At 45.4% G+C, this 13,576-nt stretch overlaps 1 protein-coding gene across 1 annotated transcript in view; it reads right to left on the bottom strand.

Annotated features, from left to right (window-relative positions):
• Positions 1–13,576, bottom strand: part of LOC134076316 (complement C1q tumor necrosis factor-related protein 1-like) — a 48,701-nt gene that overhangs the window by 18,126 nt on the left and 16,999 nt on the right. The window contains exon 2 of the mRNA XM_062531296.1: positions 670–809. Coding sequence (XP_062387280.1) covers positions 670–809 — 140 coding nt within the window. The remainder of the gene's footprint in view (positions 1–669; positions 810–13,576) is intronic.

Raw genomic sequence — 13,576 nt, forward strand, 5'->3', positions numbered from 1 at the left:
CCTCAGGTTAACCAAGAACATAACAGGTTTGAGATGCAGCATAAATTGCCATGGCAGCATACCTAGGTTAAAACCTATCCATCTTTCGTAATACGGGTTAATCAGGAAGTTAAGCCACACATGATCAACTTACTCTCGAAGTTACCCAGATAAGCCAGTAACCCCGCTTCTTAGTACAGGCGCCTGGTACCGTGTGTGTTTACACCAGCTGTCTTGATAGGTGTGTGTGTGTGTGTGTGTGTGTTTACACCTGCTGTCTTGATAGGTGTGTGTGTGTGTGTGTGTGTGTGTGTGTGTGTGTGCATGTGTGTGTGTGTATGTGTGTGTGTTTACACCAGCTGTCTTGATAGGTGTGTGTGTGTGTGTGTGTGTGTGTGTGTTTACACCTGCTGTCTTGATAGGTGTGTGTGTGTGTGTGTGCATGCATGTGTGTGTGTGTATGTGTGTGTGTTTACACCAGCTGTCTTGATAGGTGTGTGTGTGTGTGTGTGTTTTTACACCTGCTGTCTTGATAGGTGTGTGTGTGTGTGTGTGTGTGTGTTTACACCTGCTGTCTTGATAGGTGTGTGTGTGTGTGTGTGTGTTTACACCTGCTGTCTTGATAGGTGTGTGTGTGTGTGTGTGTGTGTGTGTGTGTGTGTGTGTGTGTGTGTGTGTGTGTGTTTACACCTGCTGTCCCGGAAGGTTCTGGGTCTGTAGTCCTCTGAGTGGTCTTCTGGGTACTGGGTCCGGTAGAGATCTGCCCGGCTCGCCCAGAACAGAAGCAGAACTCCTACATGGCACACACACACTACACACACACCAGGCATCTGGCCACACACACACATGGACAGGTTACAAACTGACCACATACAGTTAACATATGGTTAACAGACAAACTTGTTAAAATCCTTCAGGGCATTTGTGACCCTGCAAAGAGAAACCTGTCGCTTTGGTAAAATTTACAAAATTAAATTATTCTGCTCACAAGAGCAGCCATAAGCGAAGCTTTCCAACGATATGTATATTGAGGGTATTTGAAAAACTATTACTTTGATAACCGCATTCAAAGGTGACATGGTTCTCCCGTCACAACATACCAGAAAAGGATAAATTCTCAGTTTTAAACGGGAATGACTGCTAATGTGTGGAATCTTCACTGGGTTTAAGAGTCAAAACTTATGTTTTTCCGTGAAAGCCGAACGTTTATTTATCGTAAATTTTCTCAATATAGCATCAAGCGTAAAGCGACTGGTTTTGCTTTGCAGGGTCACATTTCTGCACAGAAGAACCTCATGCCCTACAGGATACACACACACACACACACACACACACTCAGACACACAGACACAAACACACACAATGAAAACCACTAACAAACGAACAGACTGCTAGCACCTAACACACGCAAACACGCAGGCACGCACACAGCCACCCCTTCTATCACACACACATACACATAAACTTTGAAAAGATCACATACATAATATTTAGGGCTGGGCAACAATTAAAAATTTTAAGCGATATCCCTGATTAATCATGATTAATCGCATTATTATACGCAAAACTCAATAATGAATTCAAAAGTAATATATAGCACATTTTTATTTTAAATGTGCTGCCATATGAACGCAAGTGCCATTGCATTTTTTCAGCAAACATTTAACATCAGCGTTTTGTTTATACAGTAGCAGTTAAATAAATGATTGTGTAAATCTCAACTTACACAATGTAATCAAAACAAATACAAATTTAAAGCCTATTATACACACTTTTTTGGTAAAACCTTTAACAGTGCGTGTAGTCAGATATTTCCATAATACTTGTAGTAATAAGCCTAGCCTGGTATAATGTCAAAATGAGTTACTTCCCTGCTGAAAAAACCAGCAAGAAACCAGCTTAGGCTGGTAGCTGGTTTTAGCTGGTCTTTGCCCAAAACACAGTTATTATTGCTGGTCTTTGCTGGTGTAGCTGGTTAGGCCACCAGCTAGACATGCTGGCGTGACCATCTGAGGAAGCTGGTCGTGCTGGTGTGACCAGCCTGTCGTTTGGGATACAACTGGTTTAAGATGGTCATGCTGGTGACCAGCCTGTCCAGCTTGACAAAGATGGTCAAGCTGGTTTTCTAGAATAACCAACATAAGCTGGCGTGGCCAGTAAAAACCAGCCATGTAGACCAGCAACACCAACTAAAATTACCAGCTTAAGGTGGTACGACAATCAAAACCAGCTGAATTACCATCATAAACTGGGTAAACCAGCTGAAGGTGTGTTTTCGCGAGAGTTTTGCTGGTCTAGCTGGTTAACCATCAAAGGGTGGTCAAATAAGCTGGTTAACAAGCTGGTCAACCAGCAAACCACCTTTAGCTGGTCAGGCTGGTTTTTTTCAGCAGGGTTGGAATGATAGCCTCCGTGATTGCACTCTAACAAAACATTGAAGGAAATAACTGAAATGTACTCTGTTGTTCTGCTTAGTTTTACAGTAAAAGTTTGAAAAGAATTTCAGCATCAGAGTTTCCCTTGGGAAACCGGTCAGCCCTATATCCATCTATTCTAATGTAGCTGGTTAGACTTCATGATTACCACACACACAAGTGGGGGCAGAATTACAAATGTGTCATAGAGTGACAATGCATTGGTTGATTTGGTTAAAAAGTCAAAGGTTGGTAATTGATTATAACCAGCTACACCAGCTAGACATGCTGGCGTGACCACCTGAGGAAGCTGGTCGTGCTGGTGTGACCAGCCTGTCGTTTGGGATACAGCTGGTTTAAGATGGTCATGCTGGTGACCAGCCTGTCAAGCTTGACAAAGATGGTCAAGCTGGTTTTCTAGAATAACCAACATAAGCTGGCGTGGCCAGTAAAAACCAGCAATGTAGACCAGCAACACCAACTAAAATGACCAGCTTAAGGTGGTACGACAATCAAAACCAGCTGAATTACCATCCTAAGCTGGGTAAACCAGCTGAAGGTGTGTTTTCGCGAGAGTTTTGCTGGTCTAGCTGGTTAACCATCAAAGGGTGGTCAAATAAGCTGGTTAACAAGCTGGTCAACCAGCAAACCACCTTTAGCTGGTCAGGCTGTTTTTTTCAGCAGGGATGATAATTCAGCTGGTTTTGATTGTCGTACCACCTCAAGCTGGTCAGTTTAGTTGGTGTTGCTGGTCTACATTGCTGGTTTTTACTGGCCACGCCAGCTTATGTTGGTTATTCTAGAAAACCAGCTTGTCAAGCTTGACAGGCTGGTCACCAGCAGGACCATCTTAAACCAGTTGTATCCCAAACGACAGGCTGGCCACACCAGCACGACCAGCTTCCTCAGATGGTCACGCCAGCATGTCTAGCTGGTGGCCTAACCAGCTACACCAGCAAAGACCAGCAATAATAACTGTGTTTTGGGCAAAGACCAGCAAAGACCAGCTAAAACCAGCTACCAGCCTAAGCTGGTTTCTTGCTGTTTTTTTCAGCAGGGATCAAATTCAAGACTCTAACGCTTGCCTACAAAGTACTCTACGGCTCTGCAAGTACAGTATCTCTCCTGCACGTCAGGGGGCTGTTCACGTGAGTCTGTCCGGCGCACCAGTGGAGCGTTCACTCCCCCATACCAGGGGAACATTCTCAAGCATCTCGACGATATTAAGCTGTTTTGTTTGTTTGTCCCACTTGTTGGCGTGTGTTTACAGTGGTGTGGTGATAACATGGGGGGGGGGCTGTTTCCTGCGGATGTGGGGGCCACTTCTCATCTTTCCAGACCCCACTCACTCACACGCATAAACACACACACTCACTCACACACAAACACACACTCACTCACACCCTTAAACACACACACTAACTCACATGCTTAAACACACATTCTCACTCAGACGCTTGAACACACTCACAAGCTTAAACACACTCACATGCATAAACACACACACTTACTCACACGCATAAACACACACTCACTCACACGCATAAACACACACACTCACTCACGCATAAACACACATACTCACACGCATAAACACACACACTCACTCACACGCATAAACACACACACTCACTCACACGCATAAACACACACATTCACACGCATGAACACACATACTCACACACTCACACGCATAAACACACACATTCACACGCATGAACACACATACTCACACACTAACACACACACACACTCACACGCATAAACACACACACTCACAAACAAACACACACACTCACTCACACGCATAAACACACACTCACTCACACGCATAAACACACATACTCACACACTAACACACACTCACACGCATAAACACACACACTCACTCACAAACAAACACACACACTCACTCACACGCATAAACACACACTCACTCACACGCATAAACACACACACACTCACTCACACGCATAAATACACACTCACTCACACGCATAAACACACACTCACTCACGCGTAAACACACATACTCACACGCATAAACACACACACTCACTCAGGCATAAACACACATACTCACACGCTTAAACACACACACACACTCACTCACACGCTTAAAACACACACACTCACTCACACGCATAAACACACACATTCACACGCATGAACACACACTCACTCACATGCACACATCTGCTGGGAGTGCTTTGGCAACTGCTTACATAATAGGGCTCGGTCACACACCCCCAAACCCCAGGGGGTCACACAACACACACACACATACGCACACACACACACGATCAGACCTATCAAGCGTTCTCTGTCGGCCCAGCTCTCCCTCCTCATCACAGGGCAGTTGAGCTCTGGCTCAGATCCGGCCCAGCACTGGCCCAATTCCAGATAAGATCACATCCCTCCTGCAGCTCCTCCCTGCACCCACACACACACACTCAATTCCAGATCAGATCTCATCCCTCCTGCAGCTCCTCCCTGCACCCACACACACACACACACACACTCACATACACATACACTCAAGAACCTCTTTCTGCACTATTAAAACACACACACACACACACATACATACACTCAAGAACCTCTTTCTGAACTATTAAAACACACTCACACCCACACACACACACACACACACTCAATAACCTCTTTCTGCACTATTAAAACACATACACACACACACACACACACACACACACACTCAAGAACCTCTTTCTGCACTATTAAAACACATACACACACACACACACACACACTCAAGAACCTCTTTCTGCACTATTAAAACACATACACACACATACACACACACACTCAAGAACCTCTTTCTGCACTATTAAAACACACACACACACACATACATACACTCAAGAACCTCTTTCTGCACTATTAAAACACACACACACACACACACACACACACACACACTCAAGAACCTCTTTCTGCACTATTAAAACACATACACACACACACATACACACACACTCAAGAACCTCTTTCTGCACTATTAAAACACACACACACACACACACACACACACACACACACATACACACACACTCAAGAACCTCTTTCTGCACTATTAAAACACACACATACACACACACTCAAGAACCTCTTTCTGCACTATTAAAACACACATACACACACACTCAAGAACCTCTTTCTGCAATATTAAAACACACACACAAACACACACATACACACACACACTAAAGAACCTCTTTCTGCAATATTAAAAAACACACACACACACACATACATACACACACTCAAGAACCTCTTTCTGCACTATTAAAACACTCTCACACACACACTCACACACACACACACATACACACTCAATAACCTCTTTCTTTGCACACTGTAGTGTAGACCCACGCTTAGACTAAAGTAACACAACTTGAAGTTTTGTTGCCATATCTCAAACCCATGTACCTATACCTTAAACACATGCACCTATACCTTAAACAAAAGTGCTGCTTTACACTCTAGTTGCAATTCTGCAACACACTTACGCCTTTACGCGACACACTTGGTCCTGCATACTACTCTCTGGGCCAGATGTACTAAGACAGCGCTAATACCGAGTTTTCATATGTGCAGAATGCGAACGCTGTGCTTAACTATATTGCGTGGAATTTACTAAGCTGTCACTTCATTACGTTAGCAGCGTTCTTCACCGCCCGTCCCCGCCTCCTCTACGACGCCAATAGAGATCGCTAAGACATGTGACCAAAGTCATCAAAACACAAAGAATTATGGGTAGGTTTGGCTCGCCTGATGCCAGCCCATGTAAACTAGTGTTCTGGGTCTATGATCTGGCATGATAATAATGTAATCTCGCGCTTCCTTAGTGCTGCTATCCAAGCCATTCCTCGCCTTTTTGTCACCTCTGAAACATGACGTATACTATTATTTTTCCACGCTGGAAAACTATACAAGATAAGCTTCATGTTACTCTATTGAATTTTATAACACAGCAGGTAAACGGCATTTCGACAACTGCACTTCGTTGTCCCCGCATGTCAGTAAAACATCTTAATTTTGGGCCACCTATTCCCAAAATGCGTTGCGTTTTATGTCACGTTCTCAATCTCTATTGCGTGTGCAGAGCTGAACCACAAGCGCAGTTGAATATTGCAACATTAAAAAGAATCAAAGTTTAGCGATCTTACATGATACAAAGATGTCAACGAACAGTGACAGACAGAGTAGCCTAGCAGTTCTATCAATCCAAAAAATACTTGAACTATTTACTGCACCTAGACTAGGGCTATGACTTAATACTTAGTCAACAGATTGAGAAGTGTGGGCTATGTCGTGCAAGAGACACTACGATATTCAGGGCTGCCAAGTCTCACGCTTTGAGTGTGACAGTCACGTAATTTAACCAATTCTCACACAACACGCCATACTTGACATTTCTCACGCTTATTTTTCCCCTTTCAGAATATATTATTATTTTCAGGATAATAAACTTTGGTCCTTGTCTTGCCTTGCCGTAGTTCGAGAAACTCTGATCGACTGACCGCAATAACCAATCCATCTGTCCTTTGTGCCTGAATCTAACCCAACCACGGAAGGCAAAACGCAATATAAACCAATCAGAAGCAACGTAAGGCAGGTCTTGGCGTTGAGCGCTGAGTCCCATATTTACAGTTTTTGCCTATTGCTTACACACTAAAATCAAATGCTTACACCAAAGCCTCAATACCTAAACTTCTTGTATTATACTTTACACAGTGTAACCATAACTTAAACACATTCTCTGCTTTGCACATTGATTGCAATTCTGTAAAACACTTTTTGCGAAACACTACACACATTTTCTTTCTGCAAAACCCTTTTTGCAAAACACTACACACTTTTTCTTACATTAAACACTTTGTGCAAAAACAAAATCCAAGTGCTATGTCTTATATAGCTGTGTTTAGAGTTTTGACATAATGAGTCAAATGCTGCAAAACGTGTGTAAGCAATAGGCAAAAACTGTAAAACGTTCTCTACTTGCTAGATTTTGTTCACTGTTGATTCGCCGTTTCTCCTTTAGTTTCCAAGTTAACATGTAGCCTACTGTTGTAAGGCTGCTATAAGTCTATCATTGTCCTATATTTGTTGCAGAGCTGTGTAACATTTATTTGCCTCTTCTCTTGGTCAGTTAACACTTGAAAAAGCGACTCTAATCGGAGCTGCCAAGTGTCACGCTTTAAGAGTGAGTCAAAAATGTTTTCGGATGGACTCATCTCACGCTTGCCATTTTATGAAACTTGGCAGCCCTGCGATATTAGAGAGGCAAACGAAAGTTAAGGTTGCTTTTGACATAGTACAATGAAGAAAACTGATGCTCTGAATACTGAATCAGCTGTCTTTTTCTAGGAGACGCAGTCGACCGCAATTTGGATTTCAACGCAAAACAGACGTGTGCTGTTTTCATACATCTGGCGGAATACTTAATCAATCGCTATTAGCACCTCTCCTCCCCTGTACTTGCGTGTTACACCCATTTTCAACTGATCCGCCCAGGAATTAATATGCATGACACGGAAAACGGAAAATTCTCAGCTCCCATGGAGTCTGTGCGTTTCTCTCATTGTGGCCTGTTTGTATACATCCTCCCCATGTTTATACACACAAGTTACGCCGGAAATGGGTGCAAAACATTAGTACATCTGGCCCTCTATGTCATACATAAGACACTTCGCTCAAAAATGAAATCTCAGAGGACCATTTGTTAAACACATGTATTCAAAATACAGAACACATCGGGTAATTGCAACCTCTCAAATACACACCTGAACGGACTTACTTGCAAAACGGAACACCAATCAGCCATCTACAAAAAGCCCTCAGTTTAGCCATTGTAAATGGTGATGTGAATGGTATATATCCCAGTGTTGTGTCATGTTGTGTCATGTTGTACTTGTGTGTAGAGTTTTGGCACAATGAGCGAAGTTTTGCAAAAGGTATTCAAGAGAGGTGTTTTATATAAAGTACACTAGTGTGTTCCTCCTGATCTGAAAGTGTGCATATGTTGCAAGTTTCATTTTGTCACCAGAGTTACATTTTGACAAAGCAGCACAGAAGCTGACTTGGTTTGGGCGGCGGTGGCATGCTCCTCACTGAGGAATGGAGATGGCTTGGGATACATCCGACAACTTTTCCAGCAATTGGAGGGGCTGAACATCAGCAAAGATCGTATAGTTACTAAGATGAATCATAAAGGGGGTTTTCAATGGAATGAAATGGTGTCCACTTCCGCCTCCTATCTGGGCGTGATCAGTGACGAGTGATCGGTTTAGACCAGTGTAGAAGCATCAGGAGCAGTGTGCTGTTGATAACAGGTGGCCTGCGCAATTAGCGGAGACAGGTCACGTCAGGAGGGACAGGTCGTGAACAAAGTTATTTTTCTATGTATTTATCACGCTGGAAAATACGATTTCAATGTGGGAATGTTAGAAAGACGTGTACCTTGTAGAATATGGGTTCGTTACTTGCATTGCTGAATGTAGGGCTAAGGGAATGGTCATAATCCGAGATAAGGTTTATTTCTCCCGTTTGCCTCCTAAATGGGAGTGGCACTACGTCACAGGGAAACCGGAATTGACCCTCATATGAGTCGTCCCGCTTTATAAACCGTCTCTGACATCAGTGGTGTGCCCCATTTCAACGTGTCTGTCTTGGGGGGTGCTGTGGCACAGCAGGCTACAGCGCTCGTACCATATACGGGTCCGAGTGCCCACGGGGACCCAGGTTCGAATCCGGCCTGCGGTCATGTCCCGATCCCACCTCATCTCTCTCTCCCACTTGTTTCCTGTCTACTCTTCACTGTACTATAACATAAAAGGCCAAAAAATATACTAAAAAAAAAAAAAAAAAAAAAAAACAACGTGTCTGTCTTGAGGGCGTGGCCATGTTGTCTCAAGGTTGGTCGGACAACGATTCGTGCTGAGGAGTGGACTATGGGGGAGCCACGTTTTTATAATCCCATGTTGCAGAGCAGGGGCTTTAAGGTCTGCAAGCGTCCAGAGGTGCTTTATTAGGGCTGGGTGCTTAGTGCTTTATTAGGGCTGGGTGCTCAGTGCTTTATTAGGGCTGGGTGCTTAGTGCTTTATTAGGGCTGGGTGCTTAGTGCCTTATTAGGGCTGGGTGCTTAGTGCTTTATTAGGGCTGGTGCTTAGTGCTTTATTAGGGCTGGGTGCTCAGTGCTTTATTAGGGCTGGGTGCTTAGTGCTTTATTAGGGCTGGGTGCTTAGTGCTTTATTAGGGCTGGGTGCTTAGTGCTTTATTAGGGCTGGGTGCTTAGTGCTTTATTAGGGCTGGGTGCTTAGTGCTTTATTAGGGCTGGGTGCTTAGTGCTGGCCCATCTCAGGGATGGAAGCAGCTGGAGCACAGCGGACTTGATGCATCCAAGAACTGGGAATACACAGAAAATGAAGCACCAATCAGTCTGTAAACTTTGGAATAGTGTGTATACACGTAGAATCAGTTCGAGACTGCTACCCAATCTGAACCACAGAAATTCACACGAGATTCACACGGGAGCTCGTGGACTTTCCTTCGTGAGGAGCTGGAAGGGGTAAGTGTTCATAACAGTCTTCTTTTATAAACGTCGGGTTCGTGAGCCAAGTTATTGGTGCTTCGTTTTATGTGTAGACACCTAGAGCATCTAGACCTTTCCGGAAATGTTAGTAAAGTGTTGTTAAAGCGTTGGAGGCGCGTTGCCAGCTGCAGCAGCGAGATTTCCGGAAAGGTACTGACTCGATTAAATTCATTCTGGACTCTCTATCCGACCACATAAAAACGTGGGGATACTTCGGTTTGGCTTTAGGGACCCTCTACTCACTACCACGTAAGTGTAGTGTTGTTTGGAACAGTAGAAGAGGTATAAAAATAGCGTTTTGTAGCGGCGAAAAGACTTGCCCCGGTCACTTCCAGGCTAACGAGTTTTGGCTAAAAACGGTGAACTCGAACATACTCAAAATACATCCGAATGACATGATTTTGGTGTCAACTCAACGTATGTACTCCCAATAGTCCGAAAAATTGATCTTAAGTGCATTTCACTCCGGATTATCCCTTTAAGTTCTGTTTTAAGGTATTTGTTTTTTGGATTTGATCTGGATTTTGGAAACCTCATTTGTGTTTATTTCTTAATAAAGATTTGTGTGTTTTGACCTGGAACAGGTCTTCACAAATGTCGCAAAGCTTTAATGTTGTGAAGCGATAAATCCAACAGAACACTCAGACAAACAAATTCCAGAAACACTTGTATGTTGGCAACAACTTTTATTTGCTGTAAAGAAACTAAGGCTCAGTCATATAAATCAAAAATCACCAATAATTGTGCTCATGCAGGTGCTGGGGTGGATGGCCTACTGCATTCATGAATGCAATTCTGTCTCTTGTGTGATTTCCAGACCTTTCTGGTCCTCTGATGGGAGGAGCAATCTGGGGATCAGGCTCCGGCATCTCCGTGTCCTCCATGTCATCATTCATGCTGAGGCACAGATTGTGGAGGAATGCACAGCAGCCAGTGATGTCTGGGGCGAGAGCTGGGCTCACCTGCAGGGCCCTAGAAAGGGTGGCTCGCCAGCGTGCCTTCATCATGCCAAAGGCCCAAAGGCCCTCATGACATGTGTTGTGCCTTCATCATGCCAAAGGCCCTCATGACATGTGTTGTGCCTTCATCATGCCAAAGGCCCAAAGGCCCTCATGACATGTGTTGTGCCTTCATCATGCCAAAGGCCCAAAGGCCCTCATGACATGTGTTGTGCCTTCATCATGCCAAAGGCCCAAAGGCCCAAAGGCCCTCATGACATGTGTTGTGCCTTCATCATGCCAAAGGCCCAAAGGCCCAAAGGCCCTCATGACATGTGTTGTGCCTTCATCATGCCAAAGGCCCAAAGGCCCTCATGACATGTGTTGTGCCTTCATCCTCTCCACCACTGATCCAGCCTGGGCATGACATGTGTTGCACTCCTCCTGAATCCTGCCTCTCAGGGGATGCTTATATGGGGTCAGGATCCCTATTGGCGTCTCCAGGCAGGGATATGCGCCATCACCCAGAAGGTAATATCCTGCTGGAGGATACAGGGCCTGGTGGAAGATGGGGCTGTTGCACAGGACCCTGGCATCATGCCCTAAGCCTGGATAGCCCACAAATATGTCCAGGAACCTGCCCTTTGCGTCACAGACTGCCTGCATCTGGATAGGAACCTGCCCTTTGCATCACAGACTGCCTGCATCTGGATAGAGGGAAACGGCTTGTAGTTGAAGTAATCCGCTTGGTGCAGGTTCCCTGGCCCCCTGATGCGTATGTGGCATCTGTCCATGGCGCCCTGATGCGTACAGTATGTGGCATCTGTCCATGGCGCCCTGATGCGTACAGTATGTGGCATCTGTCCATGGCCCCCTGATGCGTACAGTATGTGGCATCTGTCCATGGCGCCCTGATGCGTACAGTATGTGGCATCTGTCTATGGCCCCCTGATGCGTACAGTATGTGGCATCTGTCCATGGCGCCCTGATGCGTACAGTATGTGGCATCTGTCCATGGCCCCCTGATGCGTACAGTATGTGGCATCTGTCCATGGCCCCCTGATGCGTACAGTATGTGGCATCTGTCCATGGCCCCCTGATGCGTATGTGGCACCTGTCCATGGCCCCCTGATGCGTACAGTATGTGGCATCTGTCCCTGGCGCCCTGATGCGTACAGTATGTGGCATCTGTCCATGGCCCCCTGATGCGTACAGTATGTGGCATCTGTCCCTGGCGCCCTGATGCGTACAGTATGTGGCATCTGTCCCTGGCGCCCTGATGCGTACAGTATGTGGCATCTGTCCCTGGCGCCCTGATGCGTACAGTATGTGGCATCTGTCCCTGGCGCCCTGATGCGTACAGTATGTGGCATCTGTCCCTGGCGCCCTGATGCGTACAGTATGTGGCATCTGTCCATGGCGCCCTGATGCGTACAGTATGTGGCACCTGTCCATGGCGCCCTGATGCGTACAGTATGTGGCATCTGTCCCTGGCGCCCTGATGCGTACAGTATGTGGCATCTGTCCCTGGCGCCCTGATGCGTACAGTATGTGGCATCTGTCCCTGGCGCCCTGATGCGTACAGTATGTGGCATCTGTCCCTGGCGCCCTGATGCGTACAGTATGTGGCATCTGTCCCTGGCGCCCTGATGCGTACAGTATGTGGCATCTGTCCCTGGCGCCCTGATGCGTATGTGCCATCTGCTACATGGTCGAGTGCTGGACTTCTTGAGAGGTCCATGACACCTCGCGCCACATCAGGCAGATCAGCTGGAGACGGCAGGGAAATTAAGACTTAAGAGTGTACCGTCACACCGGTGTGTTTGGAGTGTTGGAAAATTAACATTCTAAAGAATTTAATTTTAATTTAATTTAATTTAATTTAATTTAATGTCGCTTATAGAGCGCCAATACATTACACATGTCTCAAGGCGCTTTACAGAGTGTTAGACATTCAAAGAGAGCCCATGAGTAACAGGGGCAAGGAAAAACTCCCTAGAATTGGAGATACATATAGGAAGAAACCTCAGACAGACCCACGACTCAAGGGCCCAACCCATCTGCCTTGGGTCAGTTACAGTACAGTCATTTGTAGTTTGAAAGTTACAATGACAATGAAAGTTCAAATAGTCCAGTGTAGGGAATAAATTGTCCATTAGTAATCCATTAGTTATTTCTGAAGGTGATGGGTCGCTGGGATCCGAGGGCCAAAGATTCGGGCATTTCCCGAAGAATGTCTGGGTTCATTGAATTCAACATAGAATTTTAGAATGTTGAATTGTTGCGGAATGGAATCTTGTGTTAGAATGTTCAAAACCCACCCTTTTAAAGGTTAAGACTGAAAGCTTGCCCTTTATTTCCCTGCTCACCCGGTGGATCATGCCATGAACAGTGCTTTTGGGGATCCCAAATGCTCTGCTCACGACAGACAGGGAAAGCCCATGAGCCAAGCTGTACAGGAAGACCAAAACCTCCATGTCCTGGCCCCAACCGTGATGCTGTGGACTGTCAATCAGGCGCATGAGGCTTTGTGCTGTCGCCCTGGTCACACGGAAGTCCATCTTCAGACACATGTCTGGATTTCCATACAGTGCCATAATTGGGCTGTCAGGATGTAGGCACATGTATGG

The sequence above is a fragment of the Sardina pilchardus genome, chromosome 3 (genome assembly GCF_963854185.1).
Source record: "Sardina pilchardus chromosome 3, fSarPil1.1, whole genome shotgun sequence".
Classification (NCBI taxonomy): Eukaryota; Metazoa; Chordata; class Actinopteri; order Clupeiformes; family Clupeidae; genus Sardina; species Sardina pilchardus.